The 23,436-nt window shown below is 51.3% G+C and overlaps 1 protein-coding gene and 1 long non-coding RNA gene across 3 annotated transcripts in view; one reads left to right on the top strand and one right to left on the bottom strand.

Moving 5' to 3' along the window:
- MSI2 (musashi RNA binding protein 2) overlaps positions 1–23,436 on the top strand; it is a 232,919-nt gene that overhangs the window by 193,956 nt on the left and 15,527 nt on the right. For both annotated transcript variants that reach the window (XM_045164964.1, XM_045164963.1), the window contains one exon: positions 20,288–20,336. In XM_045164964.1, coding sequence (XP_045020899.1) covers positions 20,288–20,336 — 49 coding nt within the window. The remainder of the gene's footprint in view (positions 1–20,287; positions 20,337–23,436) is intronic.
- On the bottom strand, positions 3,360–17,205 carry LOC102405607. The gene is made up of 3 exons (XR_006640824.1): positions 17,073–17,205; positions 4,200–4,284; positions 3,360–3,448 (listed from the first exon to the last, which is right to left on the bottom strand). It is a non-coding gene; the product is annotated as an uncharacterized LOC102405607 (long non-coding RNA).

The raw sequence follows: 23,436 nt of genomic DNA, 5'->3' as shown, positions 1-23,436 counted from the left end.
CCTCACTGGTGATAAATCTTTGGCCTTTGAAAGTGGATGTGATTTTTGGAAACCATCACCAGCCTCAGCTCCAAATAACTTGTGGCCAAGATTGATTATGCTGTTTTTGGACCAGAACTCAGCAGGACTATAAAATAATAAGACTAGTTGTCTCGCGTGAGTTGGGAAATGCCTGGAAGGGAATTCCTACCCCACCCCCACCCAAATCTCAAAAATACATTTGAAGTCTTAGTGAATAAAGCAGGGCTTTTCATAGTAAGTTCTTTGAAGGGGACAGTGACCACTTTGGTGTCCACTCTGGTGTGTTTGTTGACCAGGCAACAAGATGGAGGTTGTATTTTATTTCGTCTTTGCTGTGTGTTAAGCATCGGACCAAGCCCGCTGATGCAGGATCCAGGGTCAGGGTCATTTATGAGTCAGTGAAGGTGTGGAGTGGGGTACACAGTCAGCAGGAAATTTGGACCTCCTGCTGCAGGTTAGCAGGGGCTGTGTTTGGAAGCCCCAGGGGCCAGCACAGAAGAAAACCACCCCATGTGCATTGTCCGCGCGCCCTCATGGACCTGTCAGCCTTCTGGCCCTCTGGTGTGCAGAAACTCAGCGATCTACGTTGACAGCACATTCTTCCTCACTCTGCGCCCAAGAAAATCAATCCACTTGCTACATGAATGACTAATAAAGTGACGACTCGAATGACAGGAGCCCTAAATCTCATTTTGAAATGATGAGCGCACCGTTCATCTGATGGCTAATGTTTGGGGTCCTCGGTGGGTCTTGAAAGGTTTGATGCCAGCTGTGAAGAAGTCCAGGGGTGTTTCCTTCAGGGAGAGGAAAAGCAAAGCCATGCCACAGGACACGAGTCCGCTTGTTTAGCCTCAAAGCTTGTATTTTGTCCCAGAAAGCGATGTTTTAGTTCTAAGTGGGATCAGACGTGTGGAATTTGACATGACAGGGGGACTAAGAATGCAGCTCACACAGACATGCCGATGAGCCCAGCAGGCCTGGGGAGCAGGGACTAGGGGCCAGGAGGTGGGGGGCACCTGCTGAGAGCAGCGAGTGTCCCGGGAGGAGGCCTTTGGCACTGAACCCTCAGCACAGTGCCGTCTTCAGTAGGATACAGTGCCTGGGGTTTGGGTGAGAGGATGCACGGGTCTGGTTGGCATCGGTCATTGCAGAAATTGACCGGGCTTCCCTGCAGCCCAGCCTCTGGCTTCCCGGTCTGAGAGATGGGGCACATCGCTTACTTCTCGAGGGGGGCTGAGGATTAAGGAGCTGACATTTGAAGACGGCTGGGGAGATGAATTGGAAGTGCTCGGTATTACCATTTCATGTGGAAGTCTGCAGACAGCCTCGCTGAAGCGTTCTGATAAATAACTGAATGGGGCTAGCAAGGGGGAAATTTCAGCTGTCTGGAGAGCGTTTCTCTTAAAAGATTTCTCTCTCCAGCGGAAAAGAGGAGCGAGGGGAGGCTTCTGCAGGAGCTTGTGTCCCAGCGGTGTCCCGCCCCCAGAGGCAGAGGTGCGGCTTGCAGACATGGACGTGACACGGGGAAGCCCAGTGCTCTGGGGAGGGGATGCCCAGCTTCCTTCCGCTCCTTCAGCTCCAGACCCGCGGCGTTTCTGACCAAACGAAGTCCCGCCAGTGTTAACTCGGTTGTTGTCCCCCCCACCCTTCTTGGCGATGCCAACGCTTTCCCAAGGTCTTCTCTGGTTTTCCTAAACTTTCCCATCTGTCAGGACCTGGCTTCATTCCATCTGCTGCTGGGAAGTGGTGCTTGAAGATTTGGCCAAGCAGTCATGTCTACATCCCTCCGTGCCTGCCCGTCTTTGGGCTGTGATAAACCACTGTTTTTGTCCTTTGGTTTTGCAAGTCTTTTTCAGTTTACCTGCCCACCCGGGGCATGGGAGGCCGGAGTGGGGCCTTGGTGACCCGTGCTGGGCTTGCCATGTATTGGCTGATTATCCCCTGATTATTCTTTTTACTGAAGTATGGTTGATTCAGACTTCCCAAGTGGCACTCGTGGTAAAGAATCCACCTGCAGTGCAGGAGACACAGTGAGACGTGGGTGTGATCCCTGGGTCGGGAAGATCCCCTGGAAGAGGGTCTGGCAATCTACCCCAGTATTCTTGCCTGGAGAATCCTGTGGACAGAGGAACCTGGTGGGCTACAGTCCATAGCGTTGCAAAGAGTCAGACACGATTGAGTGACTAAGCATGCATGCATGGTTGATGTATAGTATTGTAATTTCTGCTGTATAGCAAAGTGATTCAGTTACGTACACACTATTTTTTATATTCTTTTTCATGATGGCTTATCACAGGATATTGATTATATTGGGTTGGCCAAAAAGTTCATTGGAGTTTTTCTGTACAATATGGAAAAACCCACACGAACTTTTTGGCCAACCAGTGGTTTCCTGCCTAGGCAGTAGGACCTTTCTGGTTTTCCATTTTATATACAGTAATTTGCATCTGCGAATCCCAAACTCCCAGTCCATCTCCCCCTGCCCCCCGCCACCCGCCTCAGCAACCGCAGATCTGTCCTCTGTGTCTGTGAGTCTGTTCCTGTTTCATAGGTAGGTTCACTTGTGTCATATTTCAGATGCCACATGTAAGTGATGTCAGGCTGCCCAGGTGGCTCAGCTGGTAAAGAATCCGCCTGCAGTGTGGGAGACCTGGGTTCCATCCCTGGGTTGGGAAGATCCCCTGGAGAAGGGAAAGGCTACCCACTCCAGTGTTCTGGCCTAGAGAATCCCATGGACTGTATAGTCCATGGGGTCGCAAAGAGTTGGACACGACTGGGCAACTTGCACATAAGTGGTATCATACAGTATCTGTCTCTGGATTGTCCATTGATTATTAAATTGGGCTGTCTCACTGCTGTTCTGTCCCTGGTGGCTGCTGTCTCTTCTCCTGCCTCCGTCTCAGTCAGTGGCACTTGCAGCCTCTTGGGTGGTAGGGTTTCCTCTTGGCTTCTTCGGGAGCTGGTGTGGATGGTCCTGGGTGTGGAGGATGCCCGGGCCTCTGGGGCCCTCCTGACGAGATGGCGTGGCAGGAGGGTGGTGTTGGGAATGTTGACTCCATCCCCACAAGGCCCTCTCAGTTTTTACTACCCTGAATAGAAAGATGCTAATAAGCCCTGGCCCCACTGGTGTGAGGTTCTAAATGCTAACTGAGCTCTCCACATGATTCTCAGTTTTAATAATCACACAAGCTCTGAAACTGCTTGAGCCGGCCAGGGCAGGTACATGCATCTGTAAATAACTTGCAAAAAATAGGTTTATGGCACACTGCGTTTTTCTCTGGCATTAACCTTCAGCACATGAACTGGGATGAGAAGCAGGCAATTTAAATCCCCAGGTCAGCTCTCACCTGCTTCTGCCTCTCTCCAGTCTCACTCCCCTGGAAGTGCATAGAGACGTACTTGTCATTCGTCCAGCAAGGAGGATGATCTGGAAGGTGGAGAAGACACAGCTCTCAGGGAACGTCCCCTCCAGTAGGAACACACCCTGGTCATGCAGACCCAAGAGTGCTGGTCCATGGAACAAGGAAAGCAAGATAACAAACAGAACCGGAAGTGAATAGAATGCAGAGTAGAGATGCGATCCACTCACTCAACTAGGTTGAGTTGCCACCCCCGTCCCATTCCCTGTCCCCTCAGAGACAGGAGAAGGGCTCGTTGAGCAGGAATAGTCCTCTCTCCTTCCTGTGTGTGCCCTGGGATGGGGTTCCTTGGCGTTCCCAGCCACGGGGCTCCAGTCTTTGTCAGCTCAGAACGGTGTCATTTCTCCATGAGGGATGCTCCTTGGGTCTGGGGTGCCTTGAGGAGGCAGGTTCCTTTCTGCCTTGTTCTCAGGTCAGGGAGACGCTGTTTCCTGGAGCCGATGCAGTCTTCTAACCCCCAGCTATGCCTCTGACCCGCCCTGTGACCGTGGGCAGCAGGGGGTTAAGCTCCTGAGCCCTCAGCCAGCACTGGGATCTCCTCGCAGTCCACTGAGAGAGGTTGGTTTCAGCCAAGCCTGAGGGTGGGCCTCCTGATGGTACTCTGCTCCTTCCGGTTCCTTCCAGGAGAGCCCAGACAGAGGCCCCGCCCCCCCGCAGCTCACGTGGCCCAGGTCCTCACCCATCTCCCTGCCCTGCTGCTTTGACTTAGATGTCTCCCCAGGTCAGCTGCTCCAGCACCACGCCCATCAGGCCTCTTACCTTGAATGTGGTCCTGCCATTTCCATCACAAACCGTCTGTCTCCTCTGGCCAAGTGAGCGAGTTCTCACTTGAGTTTTCAGAACCCTGAAGGGCAGGAATAAATGATTAAAGACTACAGAATGTCTGTGCACGCCCTGCGGGGGCTGCACCTCCCTTAGAGCTCCCCTTACGTGTGCAGCCCCCCTGGACCCTCAGGAGTCAAGTCTTCCTCATTTTGAATCATTGTGCCTTTTATGATACACTTACAGACATACGTAAATATGTGTTGATTGAATAAATTTGAAAAATGAAGGAATGAATTCTAAAGGTAGCCCCGCTGCCTCTCACAGACTCATTTCTTTCTAAGTGGGGGGCTGCCCGCCTGCAAGGTCTGTAACTGGCCTAGGATGGAAGCTTGAGGCCTCAGAAGGGCTTGTCACCGGGTAGCTTGTCTCCAGGGGCAGGATGTCATGGAGGGGTCAGGACTAGCCTTGGGCTTCAGACTCGGGTCCAGAGGGTGAGGGACCCTCAGCGAGTTCATTTCTTCCCACAGAACTTGGAAGTGGAAGAGTGTTGCCTGGTGAATGCTTGGTGGCTGGTGGCAGAAGCCGTCTCGTGCCAGCCTGCCTGTGTGTCTGTCTTGGCTGGTTTTCCATCCTCCTGAACCCTCATGGTGGGTCCCCGTGTTTGGCAGGGAGGGCTGGGTGGACGTTTGAGAAAGCAACCAGCCCAGGCAGGTCATTTCACCCTTGGTCCGGCTTGCTCAAGTAAAGCCAATCTCTCTGCTAGTTTTAATTTCACTTGGCATCAACAGCAGGGAAAGAGGAAAGGCCTCCAGGACAATAAGCAACGTTAGACGTCTCTCCTGACCAACTCTCTGAGGCGGCCGTGACAATGGCGGCCTTGGCGATGGGTGGCAGCTCGATAGTGCTCCTTATGAGCCAAGATGCCACCCAGGAGTTAACGTGTCTTAATGCTTGTAGTGACACGGTGAGGTGGGTACCAACTCAGATGTGCAGCGCAGTCCAGTCACCTGCCCAAGGCCACTAGCGGGTGAGTGGTAGGACTGAAATCTGAGGCGTCTACCTCCAAAGCCTCTGGATTTTCCCACTAGTCCCTGCTGCCGAGCTGGGGCCCGGGCCCATGTGCCCCGATAAGCACCGCTTGTGGACACACACATTATTAACAATCTAGGTTCTGATGGTGTCTACACGCCAATGGGATTTGGCAAAAGAAAGTACTGCGTCCCTTCTCACATTTACATTTAATTTCAAATTGGTGGTGGGTGTGTGTGTCAGCTTGGGGCGGGGGCGGGGAGGGGGGTTGTCCCTTTACTCTAGTATCTCAAAGGAACCCGATGCCCTGGGCTCTCAGAGCCCGTGGCCAGGTCCTTGTGGTCCACCTGTGAAAGTCAAGGGCAGCAGCCTGCGTGCCGTTCGGCCCCTGAGACCTTCGGAGGCATCTCTGTCATTCTCTCAGAAATCCCCAGCCCTGAAGCTGATTAGGGAAAAATTACAGGTCTGAGCAGTCAAAGAGCAATTTAATTAAAAACAAAAAGAAATGTAAATGAATTAGCCAGCAATCTTCATGGGGCATCGTCATTGGCAAAGGAGGCCCGCGAGAGGAGGAGATCAGGGCTGCCTTTTGTTTATTGAGTTCCCTGGTAATGGAACCCTTAGGCTCGATGGGGTGAGGCCTTCTCACAGCCTGGCATGTGGCAAGCGTTTGTCCCTGTTCATTTATATGGGGAAGGGTAGTGAATCCAGCAACATGCTGCCGGCTTCTGTGCTGTTTCATGGAGGTATTTAAAGTAACCGCACCTGACAGTTTACCAGCTGCTAAGAGGTTTTTCTGCTTCAGAAAGCAAAAATACTGTATGAGTTGTGCAACATGTATAAATGATTCAAAGAATTAGGGTGCAGCAGATAGTACAGTTTTCAGTAAAGAGCTGAAGGCTCTGTCAAATCATAGAGTTTGCGAGTGGAGGGCAGGCAGGGGTGGGCACTGGGGTTGCACACAGGGGCGGTGCTGTGGCCTGTCATTTAATCTCTGTTTACCCTGGTCCCAGTTCGGATTGCCAGAATATGTTGGATGCTGGTGCGTTGTCTCTTTTGCCTGCTTTGTAATTCCTCTTTACCTGAAACAGATGAAAACCATGGCGCTAAAGCAAATTGACAGCTCTTGAAACGAGAAAGATCTGTGTCCTTCAGAGTGTTGATGTAGAAATAAATGAAAGAAAAACATGCTTGTTGGGTCTTGAAGCAGCTTGAATTGGTACTTTTTTTTTTTTTTTTGAAGGGTAGATGAGGGTTTTTCCCTCTCCCTTCTCTTTCCCCCTTCAGGGAGTTGTTTGGCTAGGGGATTAAGTAGGAGGTTGGTCATTCTGTCAATATTCATGTGCAGAGATCTGCGTCATGGTCAGATCGTGACTCAGAGATCAGGCCAGAGGTGTCCAACCTCCAGGTCAAGAGAAAGGCATGTGGTCTTCAGATGGACTTCATCATTCCATCAAAAAACCCGTCGGGTATCCTGGTTTCCCCACCCCAGATGACGCGAGGACCAACTGAAACGTCAAGCATGCTTCCCTCTGGAGAACACCCGATTCCCTCTGCCCCAGGCCACCCCATGCTGCCCAAAGCCCCGGTTCACAGTTAGGACGAGTGTTGGTAAATGTTTCCACATCTCAGAAGTAGTAATAAATACAGTTTGGTGTATGAAATATCTCCAAAGACTTAAGATCTGTTTCAGAACCTAAACGAAAGAGAAGGCCTTGATAGCCTGAAAGAGCACCGGGCTCGAGGTTCTTTTGTAGTTGCATTGTGTTTTCTTTATCCTGCAAGTCTTTCTGAAACTCAGTCAGCAAGCACTTACTGTGCAGCCATTTTTGCACACGTCACTGTAGCACGTGCTGTGCGTTTGCAGAGCCGTGTGGTGAAGTCTCCTGAGGGCCAGGGTAGAAGACGAGACAGGGCAGTCGGGACTCCCAGCACAGAGCCTCGTGCGACACAGTGCTAGTTCCGCGCAGTACGCGCCGGGGCCCAACAGCCGACGCGAGTAGGCGCTAGCTCTTTCTACTGTCGGCGCACCTTATTTGTGCCCACGCTATCCAAATCAAGAGAAATTAGGGCCTAATTATTTGCATTATAAACTGATCTGCCACTGAGTTTTCGTGATATAATGAGCCCCCTTGTGGTTTTTAAAAATTACTGTTTTAAATGTTTATTTTTCAATAGTGTAGGACTCACAAAAAGTTGTAAAAATAGTACAAAGAGCTCTTGTGTACCCTTTACCCAGCTTCCCATGATGATAATATCGTCTCGTCCATAACCATACCACGTTGTTAAAACCAGGAAATGGATGCTGGTACATCATCAGTTTTAACAGGTGTGCATGTGTGTGTCATACAAAAAATGACTGCACAGTAAGTGCTTGCTGATTGCTCTGTGTGTGTGTGTGTGTGTGTGTGCTGTTCTTTGAAACATTGTCACATGGATAGATTTAAGCGATGATGATCACAGTCGAGATGCACAAGTGTTCCCGTCACCACAGTGAAATTCCTCGTGTGATGGTTCATCCATTTCCCCACCCCTAACTCCCGGCAGACTCCTCCGTTCTCCATCACTGTAATTTTGTCATTTCAAGAATCTTGCAGAAATGGGATCGTATGGGATGGAACAAGCCTTTGAGACTGACTTTTCTCAGTCAGTGTAATTTCCTTGAGATCCATCTGTGTTGAGTACCAGTGGTTTGTTTCTGTTTATCGTGAGGAATATTCTACTGCAGCACGTGCTCTGGTTGGCTCTGCCGTTCCACCTGCTTTCTAAAAAATGGTTTATTTGCGTCCAGTTCCTTAGAGCACAGCACGGAAAGCCCGGTGCCCTCATGAGGGTGACCCTCGCTCACCCACAGAGTTCACTGAATTGGCGTTTGCGGTTATGGACATGAAGCCTCTTCCTCCGTTTGTTCTCCAGCCCTCAGATCCTTGTTGAGATGCTGTGCGTGCCGAGTACTGGCCATAGCAAGGGATGTCATTTACCACCAACCTGACTACTTCCCTGTGTGTTACGGTTCTTTCTGCTTCTCAGGGATGGGGTGATCTTCAGCCCTTTTCCTGCAGGGAGACTGAGCCTCCAGAAGCCCTGCCTGGGACAGTCAGAGGTGGGCGTGGTGGTTTCATGTGTGAACCCGGGACTCCTGATCCCCACCAGGCTTTTTGGACCCCCACTCTCAGTTTGCCCAGCATCGCTGAGAGCCACTTTGTCCCTCTGCAGAATGACTGTGCTGGACCTTTCCAGCTTGGACATTTATGATCCTCTCTGAACAGGAAGTAACCTTGCTGAGTGAACAAGTCTTTTCGCCTTTGTTGCCGCACGTGAACTTCGTTCTCGGTAGCGTTCTGTTAGCCATTATTTGAAGATGCTGTGGGAATTTAAAAGTGACAATGTAGAATTCCTTTAAAAATTGTCTGTAGTTCAGACCTTCCTTCCTTATGCTGACGTTTGATGGGGTCTTTGGCCCAGGACCCTGGGGGTGACTTCAGGGCCAGGGTGCCCAGGAGATTGGCTCTCGTGTGGCCCAGTGGGGAAGAGCTTCTGGAGACACGCTTGAGCCCCATCAGGAAGCTCTGGGCCGGGTGCTGCTTGGTGACCGAGGGATCGACTGGATGGAGATGCTGCGAGTCTTTGAAGCTCCAGAAGGGGTTCAGAGGAGCCCTGGAGATGCCTGCTCCAGGTGGGGAGGGGAGCAGGGACTCCCGGTCACTTCTAATTCCCGGGACTAATTCTGAGACCAAGGGAACCTCTGTCTTCGGCTTCGGTCTTTCACTATAAGCCCTGCTGAATCCCTCAGAATCTCAGTCTGGTGGAGAGTGAAGGGGAGACTGTTTCTGTGACCTCTGGCAGGTCATCTCCCCCTCCTCAGGTGCAGTCGGGGGAAGGGAGGTCTTTGGAATCTGATAGACCTATCTATGGGCTTCCTATGTGGCTCAGATGATAAAGAATCTGCCTGCAATGCAGGAATCCCAGGTTTGATCCCTGGGTTGGGAAGATCCCCTGGAGAAAGGAATGGCAACCCACCCCAGTATTCTTAGCCTGGAGAATCCCATGGACAGATGAGCCTGGCAGACTACAGTCCGTGAGGGTCGCAAAGAGTCAAACACGACTGAACAACTAACACTTTCCCTTTCAGACTCATCTACCTGCCATCCCAGTGGTAGCGTGACATGGGGTGTCAGTAAGCCCAGAGGTGATTTTAAACCCCAATTCTCTTCATCCATGCATTGCGACCAGTTCTTTGCATTGGCCAGATAGGATAGCCGTGATAGATACTGGTTTGTGAATAAACATGTCACCTTGGTGAAACTCTCTGTCTCCCTGATTCTCCATCCTCGCCAGCCAGTCTGTTCAAGAGGGCAGGATAGAACGTGCCCTGAAGGCCTGTCGCCGAGGGTCCTGGGCCTGGGCATTTCTGGGGTGCAGGCCAGCCTTCCATCCCATCATCAAATCACAGCCTGTCCTCCAGGCTGAAAGAAGATGCTGAAAGCTCAAGGGATGGAAAATCGGGTTTGGAACCTAGACTCTCTGAGCCCGTCCAAGTCCGTTCTCCCCTCTTCCCTCCCTGAGCCGGTGACTGCACACGCTTGTCACCATTCGAGATTGCATTGGCCACAGGAGATGCGGGTGATTTTTCCATTTGGTCCTGATGTTTATTTCATGCCCATCAATATCAGCCCGTATTAGGACAGATGAGGTGGTTATTTACAGGCTGCGCGTTTTCACACTTGGTAATTATAAAGCCTTCCCCGGTTCGGTCAGAGTCGTGGAGATCTATTTTGGCAATTAGCAGTTTAGTATTTGTTTAATGGGAATGCAAGAGAGTGTTACAGGACGTCAGCGCTCCGCTAATGACCCGCGCGTCTCCTCCGGAGCTGGCAGGTTTGGGCCTTTTTCACGGTAGGTGCGGCCTGATGGGGAGAGGCTGGGCTGGGGGGAGAGGAGCCTGCGGCAGCCTGCCCACCCGCAGGCACGCATGCGCGCACCGTGGATTTCCGGCGCTCACCACCGCCACGCGAAGGCGCCCCACTCGAGAGGCCGTTAGGCCAGATGCCGTTTTCCGCGTGACAGCTGTCAAGCCTGCAGAACCAACTGCTTCTCCTCTGGCAGCTCGCGCCCGGCCTGTCCTGGTCCCTCTCCCACCACCCTCCTTCGCAGCTGCCTGTCTCACCCTAGTGGGGACGTCTCCCGAGAGAGCCTCCGGCCCTGCCCTCTGGGGTGATGCTGGGCCCAGCCTGAGCCCCCACTTCCGCCGGAGGCCGTCCAGGCAGGCGCTCGCGTGCCTTGCTCGGATTTGAGAGGTGCCTCCTGGGACTGCGCCCCCGAGGACACGCTGGTTTCTTTAACGGCTGTCCCTGAGCGTGACCCGTTTGCAGCGAGGAGTCGCACGGCATTGGGCGCATCCCTCCAGTGAACGGTGTAGGGTGTGTGTACGTGTGCCCACGCATGTGTGTACGTGCACACACCGGGGGATTGCCAGGGGTGGGGTGGTGACTTGCAACTAATCTCCTGCGATGAGCATGTCCTGCGCATTAGTCACTGGCCACCCACCACCTGAAGGCCTCCTCACAGCTCCAGGAAGTGGGACTCAGCATTCTCCGGCCTGGTGCCCAGCGGGCACTCTGGCAGCCTGAGGACTGAGTTCTGGGACCCCTCTGCCCGTTCCAGCCGTGCCCCCAGCCACTGTGATCACAGAGCAGACAAATGGGCTCAGGGGTTCTCGAGTTCACCCATCTAGAAGGAAGAGACCCCTCAGCCTCCTTCTCCGTTTGCTCCTCCCTCCAACCCTTCTTTCTTCTCCCGAGCCTGCCAGAGGCAATACACAGCTGTCGCCTTGGTTACCTCATCACCTCTCTTAACTTTTTTGGTAGAGTTTTAAGGCCGTGTTTGTTGGTTCACTGGGGAGACAGTGCAGCTCCACGGGGCCCTGGGGATTCAAAAATAGAACGCAGTCAAGGGAGACCAGGAGAAAGATGTGGGCATGCATCTGAGTTTAAATCCCGGCTCCATCATTTGCTGCATGCGTGATCCTAGGCAAGTCACTTAATCGCAATGAGCCACCATTTCCTTACCTATATAATGGGTGTGATAATATCTATTTCAGAGCTATTGTGATAATTAAATGAGCTTTGCGAATTGCCTATTAAGCTCCAGTAAATGGTAGCTGTTACAGTCATCGTTATTTCAGGGGGAAGACATTTCATAGCCTAGACTCTGATATTTACGTGTGGAATCCGAATTCCTGAGCAAGATGTTCTGCCTGCCTTTATGTAAGTAAACTGCATCTCCAGGATAGACACCCCACACCCTTTAACGCCTATGGCAAGTGTCCATTTTATGAATTCACAACTGTTCTCTGATGAACACGGGGGTTTGGTTTGTTTTGTTTAAGTTAAATGGGAAAATGAATTAAAGGATTCGTTTAAAGTGAATTAAAACATAATTAAAAGTAGAAAAAAATAGGGTCAGTAAAAGAGTCTTGCTAATGGGGAAAGAACATTCTGGTCATAGTAAGACTTAGGAGCCTTCCTGAAGAGTTTAGGAAATGTCCTTAATGCCACTGAATTGTTTAACAAAAAAAGTGGTTAAAATGGCAAATGAAATTTCTATTTTATTACCAAAGAAAGAATTGGGGAGAAATTAAGCAGGCTGTCTTGTTGCTTATTTAAGGCATGGGCTTGAGTCAATGTAGAGGAACCTTCAGGTGGATGCAAACTAGAATTTTCTGAGTCTTGGAATGAAGGAAGTGCCTAGCCCACTCAGCACCTTGCTGGCTGCAGCCTCCCAGGAGTCAGTGGACCAAGCGGGGGTTTGGGGGCCCAGGGGCTTGTGTGCCTGCCATCCTGGAGCCTGAGCCACGGCAAGCAGGCCCAGCTGGCACGCGTACTCAGACCACCAGCTGCGGAGTCCTGGGCAGGCCCGCCAGGGAGGAAACTGAGGCTCAGAGAGCTTGTAATAATGCCTGCCTTCGGGGATTGTTGTGCAGTCCAAAGCAATATTACAAGTGAAAATATTATTGATGGTGGTGAAAAAAAAATCCAGCAGTTTCTTCTGGTTTCTTAAAGTCTTGTGTTCAGGTTTTGGCCCTTCCAAGCCTCCTTACAGAATGGAACTTTGACTGTCTTGTCCTAAGACCAAGACAAGGTGAGGAGAGCCCCCCAAAAGCCACGTGTGGCACAGGGCCTGCGGATCCAGCAGGGGACAGACAGCCAGCCTTCAGGCAGCTGACGATCGGGTGATGCCCCCTTTATATTTAGGGCCCATCTCCACCCACATACGCTGTGATGAAGGCTCAACTCCACTGTATTTACCCGGTAGGACAGCGGTTCTCAGCCTTGGCTGCACCTGGAATCCCTGGGGGAGTTATAAACATTCCACTGCCACCCCCTGCCCCCCGGAGGCAGATTTCACTGGTCAGGGTGTGACCCCGGCAACAGGAATTTTTTCTTTTTTTTTTTTAGTTCCTCATGTGATTCTGGTGAGCAGTCAAGGTTGAAAACTACTGATCTAGATTTCAGCATGAGCTAATGGGATTTTCCTGCCTGCTCCTTTTTCTCCTCTTTTCTTCCTTTTGGGCAGTGATTGAAGATAGACTGTCCTTACTCTTGTCAAGGCTAGAGCATGCTGAGACATTTCCATAAACCAGACACCCTCACCCAGTTCTTAGGCAAAAGTGCAGAGCCATGCCATCCTCCGTGCAGAAACGCTCCCAGGGATCAGGCCGCCTTGGTCTCCAGCCTGGATCTGGGCAGACCTGCCTAGTATATAACACTCACTCCACCCTTATGACTTCAGGGCTCGGAGTTTATAGAGCATCAGCAGACCCGTTAAACCCCTCACACTGTAGTGTCGTGGTATCGCATTTATGGGCGTTTATTGAAACGAACGCTTGGAGTGTTTGAGTGGGAGCAGGAAGCAACATGAAAGGCATTTGTTCCGGGGGAGTTTGAAGAGCTTGGGTCTCTTCTCTTCCTTTCCCTCTCCCTCCTTGTGTCTGACCAGATAATTTAAGGATCACTTGAAGTGCCATTTCCTGCTTTGTTCTGGATATGTGTGGTTTGTGGTGTGTGTGTGTATGTGAGTGTGCCAGGAGGGGGTGGGACATTTCTCCAGGCATGCTGGCCGGCCACGGCAAACGTTCCACTGCCTGGAACGTCCTCAGGGCGCAGGGGATTTGCAAGGGCCTCTGGTGAATCTGAGCTCCCAGCTGTGGTCCCAGCAGGCTCTGCGGTCCATCTCGGGGTCCTCGGCAGGATCTCTGCAGATGGGTCGTCAGCGACCATCCCGTGCAGCTTCCTGCCTTCACAGATGAGAAACGTAAGGGCTGGGAAAGGGGGTGCCCTGTCCTCAGTGAGCCTGTGGTGAAGCTGGAATTGGAACCCGGATCCTGCCCGTGCGTTGTGCCACGCCGCCCGCCACGCTTGGCTATGGCCCGGCTCCTGCTGAGTTATTGACCAGCAGCTCTTTCGTCCTTTGCTGGGACCAAGTTCTCTGCATCCCCAGATCAGCTTCGTTCATCTGCTGCGTACTTGTGGAGCCAAACCACAGGCAGAAGCAGCAGGGGTCTGAGGGCGCTGCCTGCAGTTCCAACCTTCGGCCGGCCCACCTGACCCGCAGAACTTTTGACCTCTCTCGCAAGGCGCTGCCTTGATCCGTGGCTTGAAAGGTTTTCTCTTCAGGCAGTGTAGGAGCTGGGTGGGCTAACGTCTCCCTTCTGGATATGGCCAACATCTTCCGCCTACTTCTGAAATCACCCAGCAAGAACGTCTGCTCACAGTAAATCTTTCGGCTCATTATAGAGAAGGTTCGCTCATTCATTAAATGAATTAGGATTAGAGAGGCATCACCCACTGACTTGAGTGCTAATGACTGCAGGTTTTCATGGTGCTTATTTGCTGAGGAGCGTGTTGCCAACTTATTTTGGCGTTTCCAGGATCTCGGTCTCCAACCTTGCTGCTGGGGAGAGATGTAGAAGCAGTCCCTTCACACCCGAATACCTGTACTCCAGTGGGAAGATGGAATCGATGGGTTAATACTCGGGCCATAGTCCGCCTTCCTCCTTCCGCCCCTTCCTCTGTCTTTCTTCGTTGTCTGGTATTACTTGAGACTGCCTGTGTATCTTCTTATAAACTAAAAGCTTTTTGTTTTTTTGAGAGAGAGCAGGGGCCATGTATGAGTTACCTTTTGCCGCAAGAATGCTGTTTAACAGACGAGCACAGAACCTCTGTGGTAGAGATTAGCTGTTTATTCCCCAAGTCTGGAGTCTGCTGGTGACTGCTGGTCTCGGGGAGGGAGTGGCTCTGCTGGTCTTGGCAGGGTTCACGTGCGTGTTTTAGGGTTGCCCAGCTGCCTGCCCGTCTAGGCTAGTCTCACCAGGGCCCCTGAGGGCACTTGGCCCTGCTCCACATGTTTCCCATCCTGTCTGAGGCCCACCTGGCCATGTCTGTTTCATGGTGATGTCAGAGAGATGCCAGAGAGGGCAAACTGGAACCCAGAGACCCTCGAAAGGCCAGGCCCTCCACAGGCGTACCATCCTCTCCAGCTCTTTTACTGACCACAGCAAGTCAAGTCCAGATACATAGGATGGGGAGATAGACTCTGCCTCTTTTGAAAGGGGAGCTGTTGATACAGAATTTCAAGATAAAGGGTGTGGGGGTCATTAATGCAATCCGTATACCATGAACCCATATAATTTGCCTCTTACTTGGAACTTAGGCTAATACTTCGCAACTAGTGCATGCCTAATAAATACATGTCACATAAAAGTAAAGTTGATTGATTAGATTTTCTGATCACAGCTGAGCTGACCTAAATGACGTAGCCAATAGCTGGAGTCTGTTAGAAGGAGTGTTCCTGTCGTCCGTGTAGAGTCCGAATTTCTCCTGCACTGGGTTGCAGGGACAGCTTGGTTACTACTAGGAAGTCCGTCTACTTGTCACCTTTTCTGTCGTGGTTCTGCGCTCGTCATTTTCAGGATCTGGGAGTATAAATGTCCGAGAGACAGGGAACAGAGCGGGGTGACGGTTGCCATGCTGATGTGCCTTGATTGCCTCTGTGAGAGAAATTCGGCTCTTGTATTGAGCCCCGAGTGTATGCAGAAGAAGCCGCTCTGTCCACTGTCTTTAACTTCTGTTCTTGTTTCTCCTCCCTTAGAGCAGCACATGGAAAGTGGGGTCCACAGGCCAACAGCTGGTGCTTGTTAGAAATGCAAACGCTGCTTCCTGAATCAGACAGCCTGGGGCTAAAGCCCTGGGGAGTCTGTGTTTTAACCAGTTCTCTGGGTGATTCTGAAAGGGAGGAGGTTTGAGACATCCTGCGCAATCCCCATGCCACGGAGACAGTGTGGCTTCCCAGAACTGACTCTCAGATGGGGCGGGGTGTACATGGGGCACCTCTGAGGAGGTCACAGTGTTGTCTGAGCTTTGCGAGGGTCAAGATTACAGGTTCATGACCCCCTGGTGTTGGACGACAACAGGGGCATCCCCAAGCAGCTCCCTTAAGAGTTACTTGCCCTGCTTTGTCGTTTGCAAAGATACACCATCAAGGATGTCAGGGCTGTGTTTTATACCTGCCTGAAGTTATTGGAAGGCAGATCTCAAGGTTGGAACACTTTTCTCCTCCCCAGACAGATCAGGCAGGTGCCAGAACATGGGACAGACACGCTCAGGTTCAGACACCGCCTCCCCTGATCCCCACCCCAGGATCCCACGGGACCACTAGGCCTGTGGGCGCCCGCTTCTGATATATACAAAGAAATCTGTACGGACCGGTGAGGGCACCGTCAACGCAGAACCAACACTACTGCTGATCATGACGAGGAGCGCGGGGCCTTTGAAGCTGTTTTCCACCAGGGATAGTGGTGTTTTCTCCCTGAAGTCAGAGAAATGCCCGTGTCCACCCGCCTGCCAACTCCCTTGTGTTCTTCCAGCTCCGTGAACGAGGCCTGGCTTCCAGGCTGAACTCTGCACAGCCAGGCAGTCTACCTCTGTGTGTGAGAGCCAGAGGGAGAAGGAGAGACAGACAGACACAGTTACCGGTTTGCTGTCTCTTGGGCTGAATACCAGCCCCCTTGACCGTATCCCTCCCGTCCTTGTGTGATGGAGACTCACACAAGCCGCTTCTGTTTGATTCACATAGAACCGTGAGAAACAGGCCCGTATGTGAGGCCGTGTTTTTCATTCTATTCAGTCTTTGTATATTCAAATTCTTCCAGTTTCAGCTCTTGCTGTTCTGCCAGATTTCTATCGCATTGATGGCTTCTCTGAATTAATAAGTGTTTTGCAATCGCTGAAAAGTTTTCTTCCCCCAAGCACAGGGACTTATTCATACTGATTTTTTAAATTTTTCCTTTTCTCTTTCCTCTCTAGCTACTCCTTAGATGTTCTGTTTTGTAAAGTATTAATAGAATTTTTCTTGCGCCCTGCCGCTTTATCTGTTCAGGAGGTCTTTGCGAGGCCCATTGTACCCCGCTCTGTAGAGGAAAGAGCTCTGTTCTTCACAACAATGGTTGCCCCCAAAACACATACACAGATCCTCCTCCTCGCTCACCAGGGCGGAGCAGCTGTTAGGAGGGCAGCGTCAGAAAACACTGAAGCATAAGAAGGCAAAGAGGGACCCAAGTAAACACTGTGAAAAGGGTGGTGGGCATGGGTGGGGATTGAAAATACTTTTTTTAATTCAAAATATTTATTTCCTAAGGGGATCTGAGTTTCAGTACCCAAACATGGCCAACACAGAAGGGAGACTGTTTTTCTTACCATTAGGCATTTTCAGCTCAAAATGAGGACTTGGCAAACCTCTTAGAAAATATGGTGATGGGTGTGAAACGGACGTCAGGCTTACCTGCATGGTACCTGGCAGGCCTCACCGGTCACCCCACCCCCGGCCTGCACTCCAGGCAGTGGAATCCTCGTCGAGGCCCAGGGTCTGGGTCTGCAATGCCATATGTGCAAGTGTGACGGCTCCGTGTACAAACAAACCAGTTGATCTTCCGGAGGTCTTGCTCAAGGGGTGCGTGGGAGGCAGACCGCCGTGCTGTGTCTGGTCTCAGCAGGTGTCTGGGGGGCTCATCAAGCCTGCCTGGCCAGGGAAGGGCCTGGTGAAGGCACCCCCCGTCCAGACTAGCATCGCCTACTCCCCTCAGCCTGGTGCCCGGGGGAGAGAGGGCAGCTCCCTGCCAGAGGAGCACTCACCATGCAGGCCATCTCGCTCCCAGTCGCTGACTGCGGAAATGGGGAGCAGAAGGGGAAGGCCCCGGGAGCCTGTTTGTTCAGGCTCGGTTGCTTAGCAACATAAGGGGGCCCTGACTCCAGAAGGGATTTTGAAGCTAGGCCAGTCCCTCGGAGGTTTGTGTCTGGCTTGCCTACCCCTTCTTCCATTCTTACCTTGACTTTGCTCTTCCCCCTATTATATTTGATAGCATCTAAGAAAATAGATTTGATTTGTCTGGAGGCACCATTTTCAACCTGGTTTTATTGCTTCGCCCAGTGTCTTCCCCTCCATTGAAGACTGTCGTCTGGGAGGAGTGAGAATGAATAGCCGATGATTCTTTTTCTCAGCTGACTTAGCTCAGGCCCCCAAGCTCATTTGTGAGCCTTTGAGCTCCACTGAACAGTGCTCTGTCCTCGCCACCACACACACACACCCCCACCGCACTGAAATTGCTCCAAGCGTGGAGCCTTCTGGCTAACAGTTCTGTCCACCCACAGCCACATGGTTGGATTGTATTTTTTTTTTTTTCCGTTTATTTATATTTGGCTGCACTGGGTCTTCCTTGCTGTGCATGGGCTTTCTCCAGTTGCAGCGGAAAGGGGCTGCTCTTCCTTTCAATGTGCAGGGCTTCTCCTTGGGCTGGCTTCTCTTGTTGTGGAGCATGGGCACCTGGGCTTCAGAAGCTGTGGTGCGAGGGCTTGGCTGCCCTGTGGCATCTTCCCCGGCCAGGCATCAAACCCATGTCCCCGGCACTGGCAGGCAGATTCCCAACCACTGGACCACCAGGGAAGTTCTGGGTTATATTTTCACTGCCAACCTTGGGCACAAAATGCTCGAGGAGACCAGGCTGTACACCTGGCCAAACTCGGTGCAGCCTGCAAGTGAATGGCTGATGGTTTCAGAACAGCGCCTGCACTCACAATGTGTCTCCTGTGAAGCGAATAAAGGGCTGGATCATAAGTAAAAGGAGTGGACTTCAAAGCCAAATCTGGTTTCGTAAGTGATTTCTTTAGGTCTGTGTGGGACGTGAGTGTGGCTCTCTTTGTACCTGTGTCCAGACTTCCTCTTTGTGTAAGAACCGCAGCCATACCAAATCAGAGCCACCCTTAAGGACCGCATTTTAACTTCAGTTCAGTCGCTCAGTCGTGTCTGACTCTTTGTGACCCCATGGACTACAGCACACCGGGCCTCCCTGTCCATCACCAACTCCCGGAGCTTGCTCAAACTCAAGTCCATCGAGTCGGTGATGCCATCCAACCATCTCATCCTCTGTCGTCCGCTTCTCCTCCTGCCTTCAATCTTCCCCAGCATCAGGGTCTTTCCCAAGGAGTCTGCTCTCACTGGAACTATTTTCACTAACCATCAGGTTACCATTTTCCCTTAGTTACCTCTTTACATCCTGTCTTCAAATGCAGTCACATTCTCAGAATCTGGGCATTAGGATTTCAATATATGAATTTGGCAGGGGTGGGGGATGGAGACAGTTCAGCCCAGAACAATCAAAATGTTGAAGTTTCATTGTGTATAACTGGAAACATCCTGAAGGATGATTAAGTAAGCTGTAGCATCTCCCTCCATGAAATATGCGACAGTCAAGCTAGTATTCACAAGACCTCACACCTCTTAGGATGACTACTGTTTGGTTTTTATTTTTAAGGCAGAAAATAGCAAGTATTAGCAAGGATGTAGAGAAATTAAAACATTTGTGCACTTTTGTTTGGAATGTAAAGTAGTACAGCCACTGTGTACAGCAGTTCTTCAAAAAAATAAAAGAACAAGTTACTGCATGATCCAGCAGTTTGACTTCTGGGTATATATCCAAAAGAAGTGAAAGCAGAGACTCAAGATAGTCGTACACCCATGTTCATAGCAGCATTATTCACAATAGCTAAAATCCAAGCATTCATCGATGGGCATGTGGATAAGCAGATGTGATCTGTACATCAATGGAAGACGGATGAACCTTGAGGACATTATGCCAAGTGAGATAAGCCAGTCCCCCAAAAAGACAAATCCGTGTAATTCCACTTATGTGAAATACTTAGAGGGGTCCCAGTCTTGGTGACAGAAAGTGGGCAAGTGGCTGCCATAGGCTGAGGGGACGAAGGGGGTCCCCCTTAAAGGAGGTAGAGTTTCAGTTTTACAAGAGGAAAAAAGTTCTGGAGAGGATGGTGGTGATGCTCCTGCAACTTTATGAATTTATTTGATACCACTGAACTGTGCAGTTAAAGAGGGTTACAATGGCAATTTTTATGAGTATTTTACCACAAAAAAATCTAGGGGAATAAAAGATAGTATTCGTGATATAGTTATATGGGAAATGTTTGCAGTGTTGTAATATTATTTAAGTAAAAAAGAACAAGGGGAAAATTCCATGTGTGATATGATTTTAAACTATGTTAAAATAGGCATGCGTGCATTTGTGCTACGTCGTGTCCGACTCTTAGCGACCCCATGTCCTGTCCATGGGATTTTCCAGGCAAGAATACTGGAGTGGGTTGCCGTTTCCTTCTCCAGGAACCTTCCTGACCCAGGGCCTGAACTCACATCTCCTGCACTGGTAGGCAGATTTTTTTTTTTTACCACTGAGCCACCAGGGAAGCCATAGGCATAGATTTTTACAAAAATTAGAGGGAAGTACACCAGATGCTAAATGTGGCGGTGCTAGGTTGGAAAGACGGAAAGAAAGTGATTTATTTTCTCTTTTAATATTTGTGTTTTCAAATAGGTTTTAGTGAGCAACATGATTTCTCTAATGGAGACTGCCCCCCTCCCCTGAACATACAATGTGCCCTGTATTTTGTTAAAGTTCCTGAAGCAGACTCTGTTTTGTGTTCGCTCTGCAGGTGGAGGATGCGATGCTGATGTTTGATAAGACGACCAACAGGCACAGAGGTAAGAAGCCGCACGTGAGCAAGCAGCCCCTCCGTCCTCTCCTGGCCCCCAGCCCCACAGACGAAAGACAGCGACTGTTCCAAAATCAGGCAGTTGGAGGTGACGTCGGTTGTAGGTCTTTGCTAATGGAGGGCCGCGACGGTACCTAGAGTTGATACCGGACCGTTAAAACACCGTTTCCGGTGGGCTTGGGAGCTGTCATTTAATTATGCAGTCACACCCAACACGTTCTTGGTCCTTGCTGAACCAGGCTTTAAGCGAACCAAGTGGAAGTTATTCACAGCAATTAGTCAGTTGAGTTCTCAATTTGCACTGAAGGAGGTGGTTTAGAAGCACACTGTCCATCTAAAAAGCAAAAAAAAAAAGAAAGCACCAACAAAGAAACCTCTTCTAGGTTTATGTGGTGAGTGCCTTGTACATACGTCCGAGGTTTATGCAGTGAGTACAGACCTAGAAATGCCCTTTTGTGCCTCTCGGACGTTTGGAAGACGTTTACACTTCCCCGTGTTGTCTCCTGTGCTTGGTGTCTTGTCCACGTTTTAGAAAATGGGTTTCACCTTGGGGGTCTAAGAACCCTTGAAATGACATGCAAAGTATTTTATGTTATTCCCGGGAGAGGTTTCTTAGCTTTGAGTGGATTCTCAAAGGGGTGTCCGAGTTCTGCCACCTCAGTCCCCCAGCCCCAAAATAAGGACACATTGAGATGATTGCTGTAAATAGAAAATCGGATGACTCCAGAAAGTCCTTCCCAGAGGAAGCAGGGTCAGAAGTTATGGTTCGGCGTTCAGTCCTCCCATTCTCCAGAAGCTCTTGGTTTCTGGGGTGTGTATCCACCGGGCGTTCATGGGCAGGGTTTCTGAAAGAGGGTGGCAGGAAAGCCGTGTTCTCCAGAGAAGGAGCCAGCGAGCCGTGTTTCCTTGCCACTTGGATTACATTTAGATGTTTCCTGTGTTGTTTACATTCTCACTGTCACCTGTGATTAGTAGCAGTTACCCAGCGTTGACTGCCTGTCTCTCCTGCTCTGAGCAGGCAGGCTGAGTGAAAGGGAGGAAGGAGCAGAATGGGGAGTGGTGCTCGCAGGGCTGGGCGGAGGAGGGGCTGTCCTGAGGGCGCCCGGAAACCCAGCGACTCGTCCATCCAGCTACAGCATCCTCAAAAGGGAGCATGGAAAACTGGGCGGGAACTGCAGTATCAGGGAGGGTACATGCTGGGGAGGGACGGGGTGGGGCTGGAGGGGGAGGAGGACGGGAGGCAGGGGGAGAGAGAGGAGCTTGTAGATGTGATCAAGAGGACGATTGCCCTTGTCTTCTCCAGCGCTCCGGAGTGAGCGCCAAGGAGCGAGAGGAAGGTGGTGCAGGCGGTGGGCGATCCTCGATTACCTTGATCAGCACATGCACTGCCTCGGTCCGTGGGGTTTTCCTGGCACTGCTTCCACATGCATCTTCTAACTTGGTCTTCACAGCAGACCCTGGGGGTTGTTGTGACTTTGGGAAAATCCCGTAAGTTCTTCATGCCTCAGTTTATTCATCTGTAAGATGCAGGTAATGTTAGTCCCTCCTGACAGGATGGTTTGCAGCGTTCAGTGCTGGCAGAGAGGGGACTCACACCCAGGACGGCTGATTTCAGGTTCTGTTATCTGTTGTCTCCACGTGGGGACGGGGTTTGTTGAGAAGGGTGTTTCCAGCCTTTGATTTTCAGGGTGGGCATAGCTCATCTGAGTGAGGCACTGGCGTTCGGTGTTAGAATTCATAATCCTGGGAGACTCCGCAGCAGTTTCTAGGTAGTATTGTTGTCCTTTTCTGAATATCATTGAATAAAGGTGTTTTCGATCTCCTGCTCTGCGTTAGGCCTTGTGTGGGAGAAGATGATGGATCATCTCGTTGAACCGTCTCAGCTGAGCAGGGAAAGAGTTTCACCATCTGAGGGACCTGAGGAGGGGAGGTGACTGTGAGTCTCTGGGCACTCAGCTGATAGCAGGCGGAGCTGGATTCACAGCCAGGGCATCAGGCCCCCGGCCAGCCTGCGGAGGAGGCCGCCAGGAAAGCCTCCCCTCTTTCTGACCCAGGGGCCGCCTGCTGTTGGGGAAGCTTCCTCTCCTTCTCCAGGGGCGCTGGGTGCAGGGACGGGGTGGTGGCCCCTCTGTGACCAGGTCAGGGAAGGGTTTCTGGTTGTGAGCTGAAGGGAGCTTGTTCTGTGGCCCAGTGCTCAGGGTGGCTCCAGGAGCATCGTTGCTCATGCCCCTGGTGAGGCAAGGGCAGGAAGGTGGGCAGAGCCCCTGGCACAGGCACGGCCCTCCCCATAGCCTCCTGGCCTTCCTCTGATCGGTGCCAGACCCCTTATGTGGTTTGTGGAGTCAGAACAGGGTGTCAAAAACCACTAAGAGTCTACGGCCGTACCACCCTGAACGTGCCCGATCTCGTCTGATCTCGGAAAAACCACTAAGAATCTCAAGATGGCAGCTCAATTCAACCAAGAGTTGAGCCCTGCTGAGCCTGGGGTGTGTGCGGTGGCACAGGAAGCCGGCCTGCACGGTGCAGCCTGGGGCTGGCCTGATGCTGGCCGAGCGGGTAAGAGAAGGCGAGAGGGGCCGCGTGCCTAGAGGTTTCAGCAGGGGGGGCCTGACACCGGCTGCTGGCTGCCCCTGTGCAGACATCTGCCCCCACTGTTCTTCCTGTATGAGCGGGGGCTTCAGGCTGCCCACGCTTTCCAGCCCCTCTAGCTGAGAAAGAGGTTCCCTTTGGACTGGGGGCCAAAGCTGGGGTAATAACTTCACTGGTTCAGAGCATTAGGTGAGGAAAGAATTTTCTCAGAAATATAAGAACGTATCACAAGAGAAGCTCTAGTCACATACTTGTAGAGCAGGCGGGCCCCACGGCCCTGGCCTGATGGAATGTGCATTTGGAATCGGGTGATAAGCACGAGAAAATAAAATCCTTCTGCAGCCACCTTGCCCCAACCTTCCCTTCACCTCCTCGGCTTCCTGCTTTCCATTATCTTATCACGAGGAAAGTGCTGCCCTAGCAGAAGTTGAGGACACCTCTCTGGCTGGCGCTGCCGCCAGCTCGCCGCTGACAGAGGCGCAGACCATTAACCCCTCCGT

Source organism: Bubalus bubalis, chromosome 3 (genome assembly GCF_019923935.1).
Source record: "Bubalus bubalis isolate 160015118507 breed Murrah chromosome 3, NDDB_SH_1, whole genome shotgun sequence".
NCBI classification, from domain to species: Eukaryota; Metazoa; Chordata; class Mammalia; order Artiodactyla; family Bovidae; genus Bubalus; species Bubalus bubalis.
Note: the sequence above shows the minus strand (reverse complement) of the source record. Positions and strands in the feature narration are given on the sequence as shown.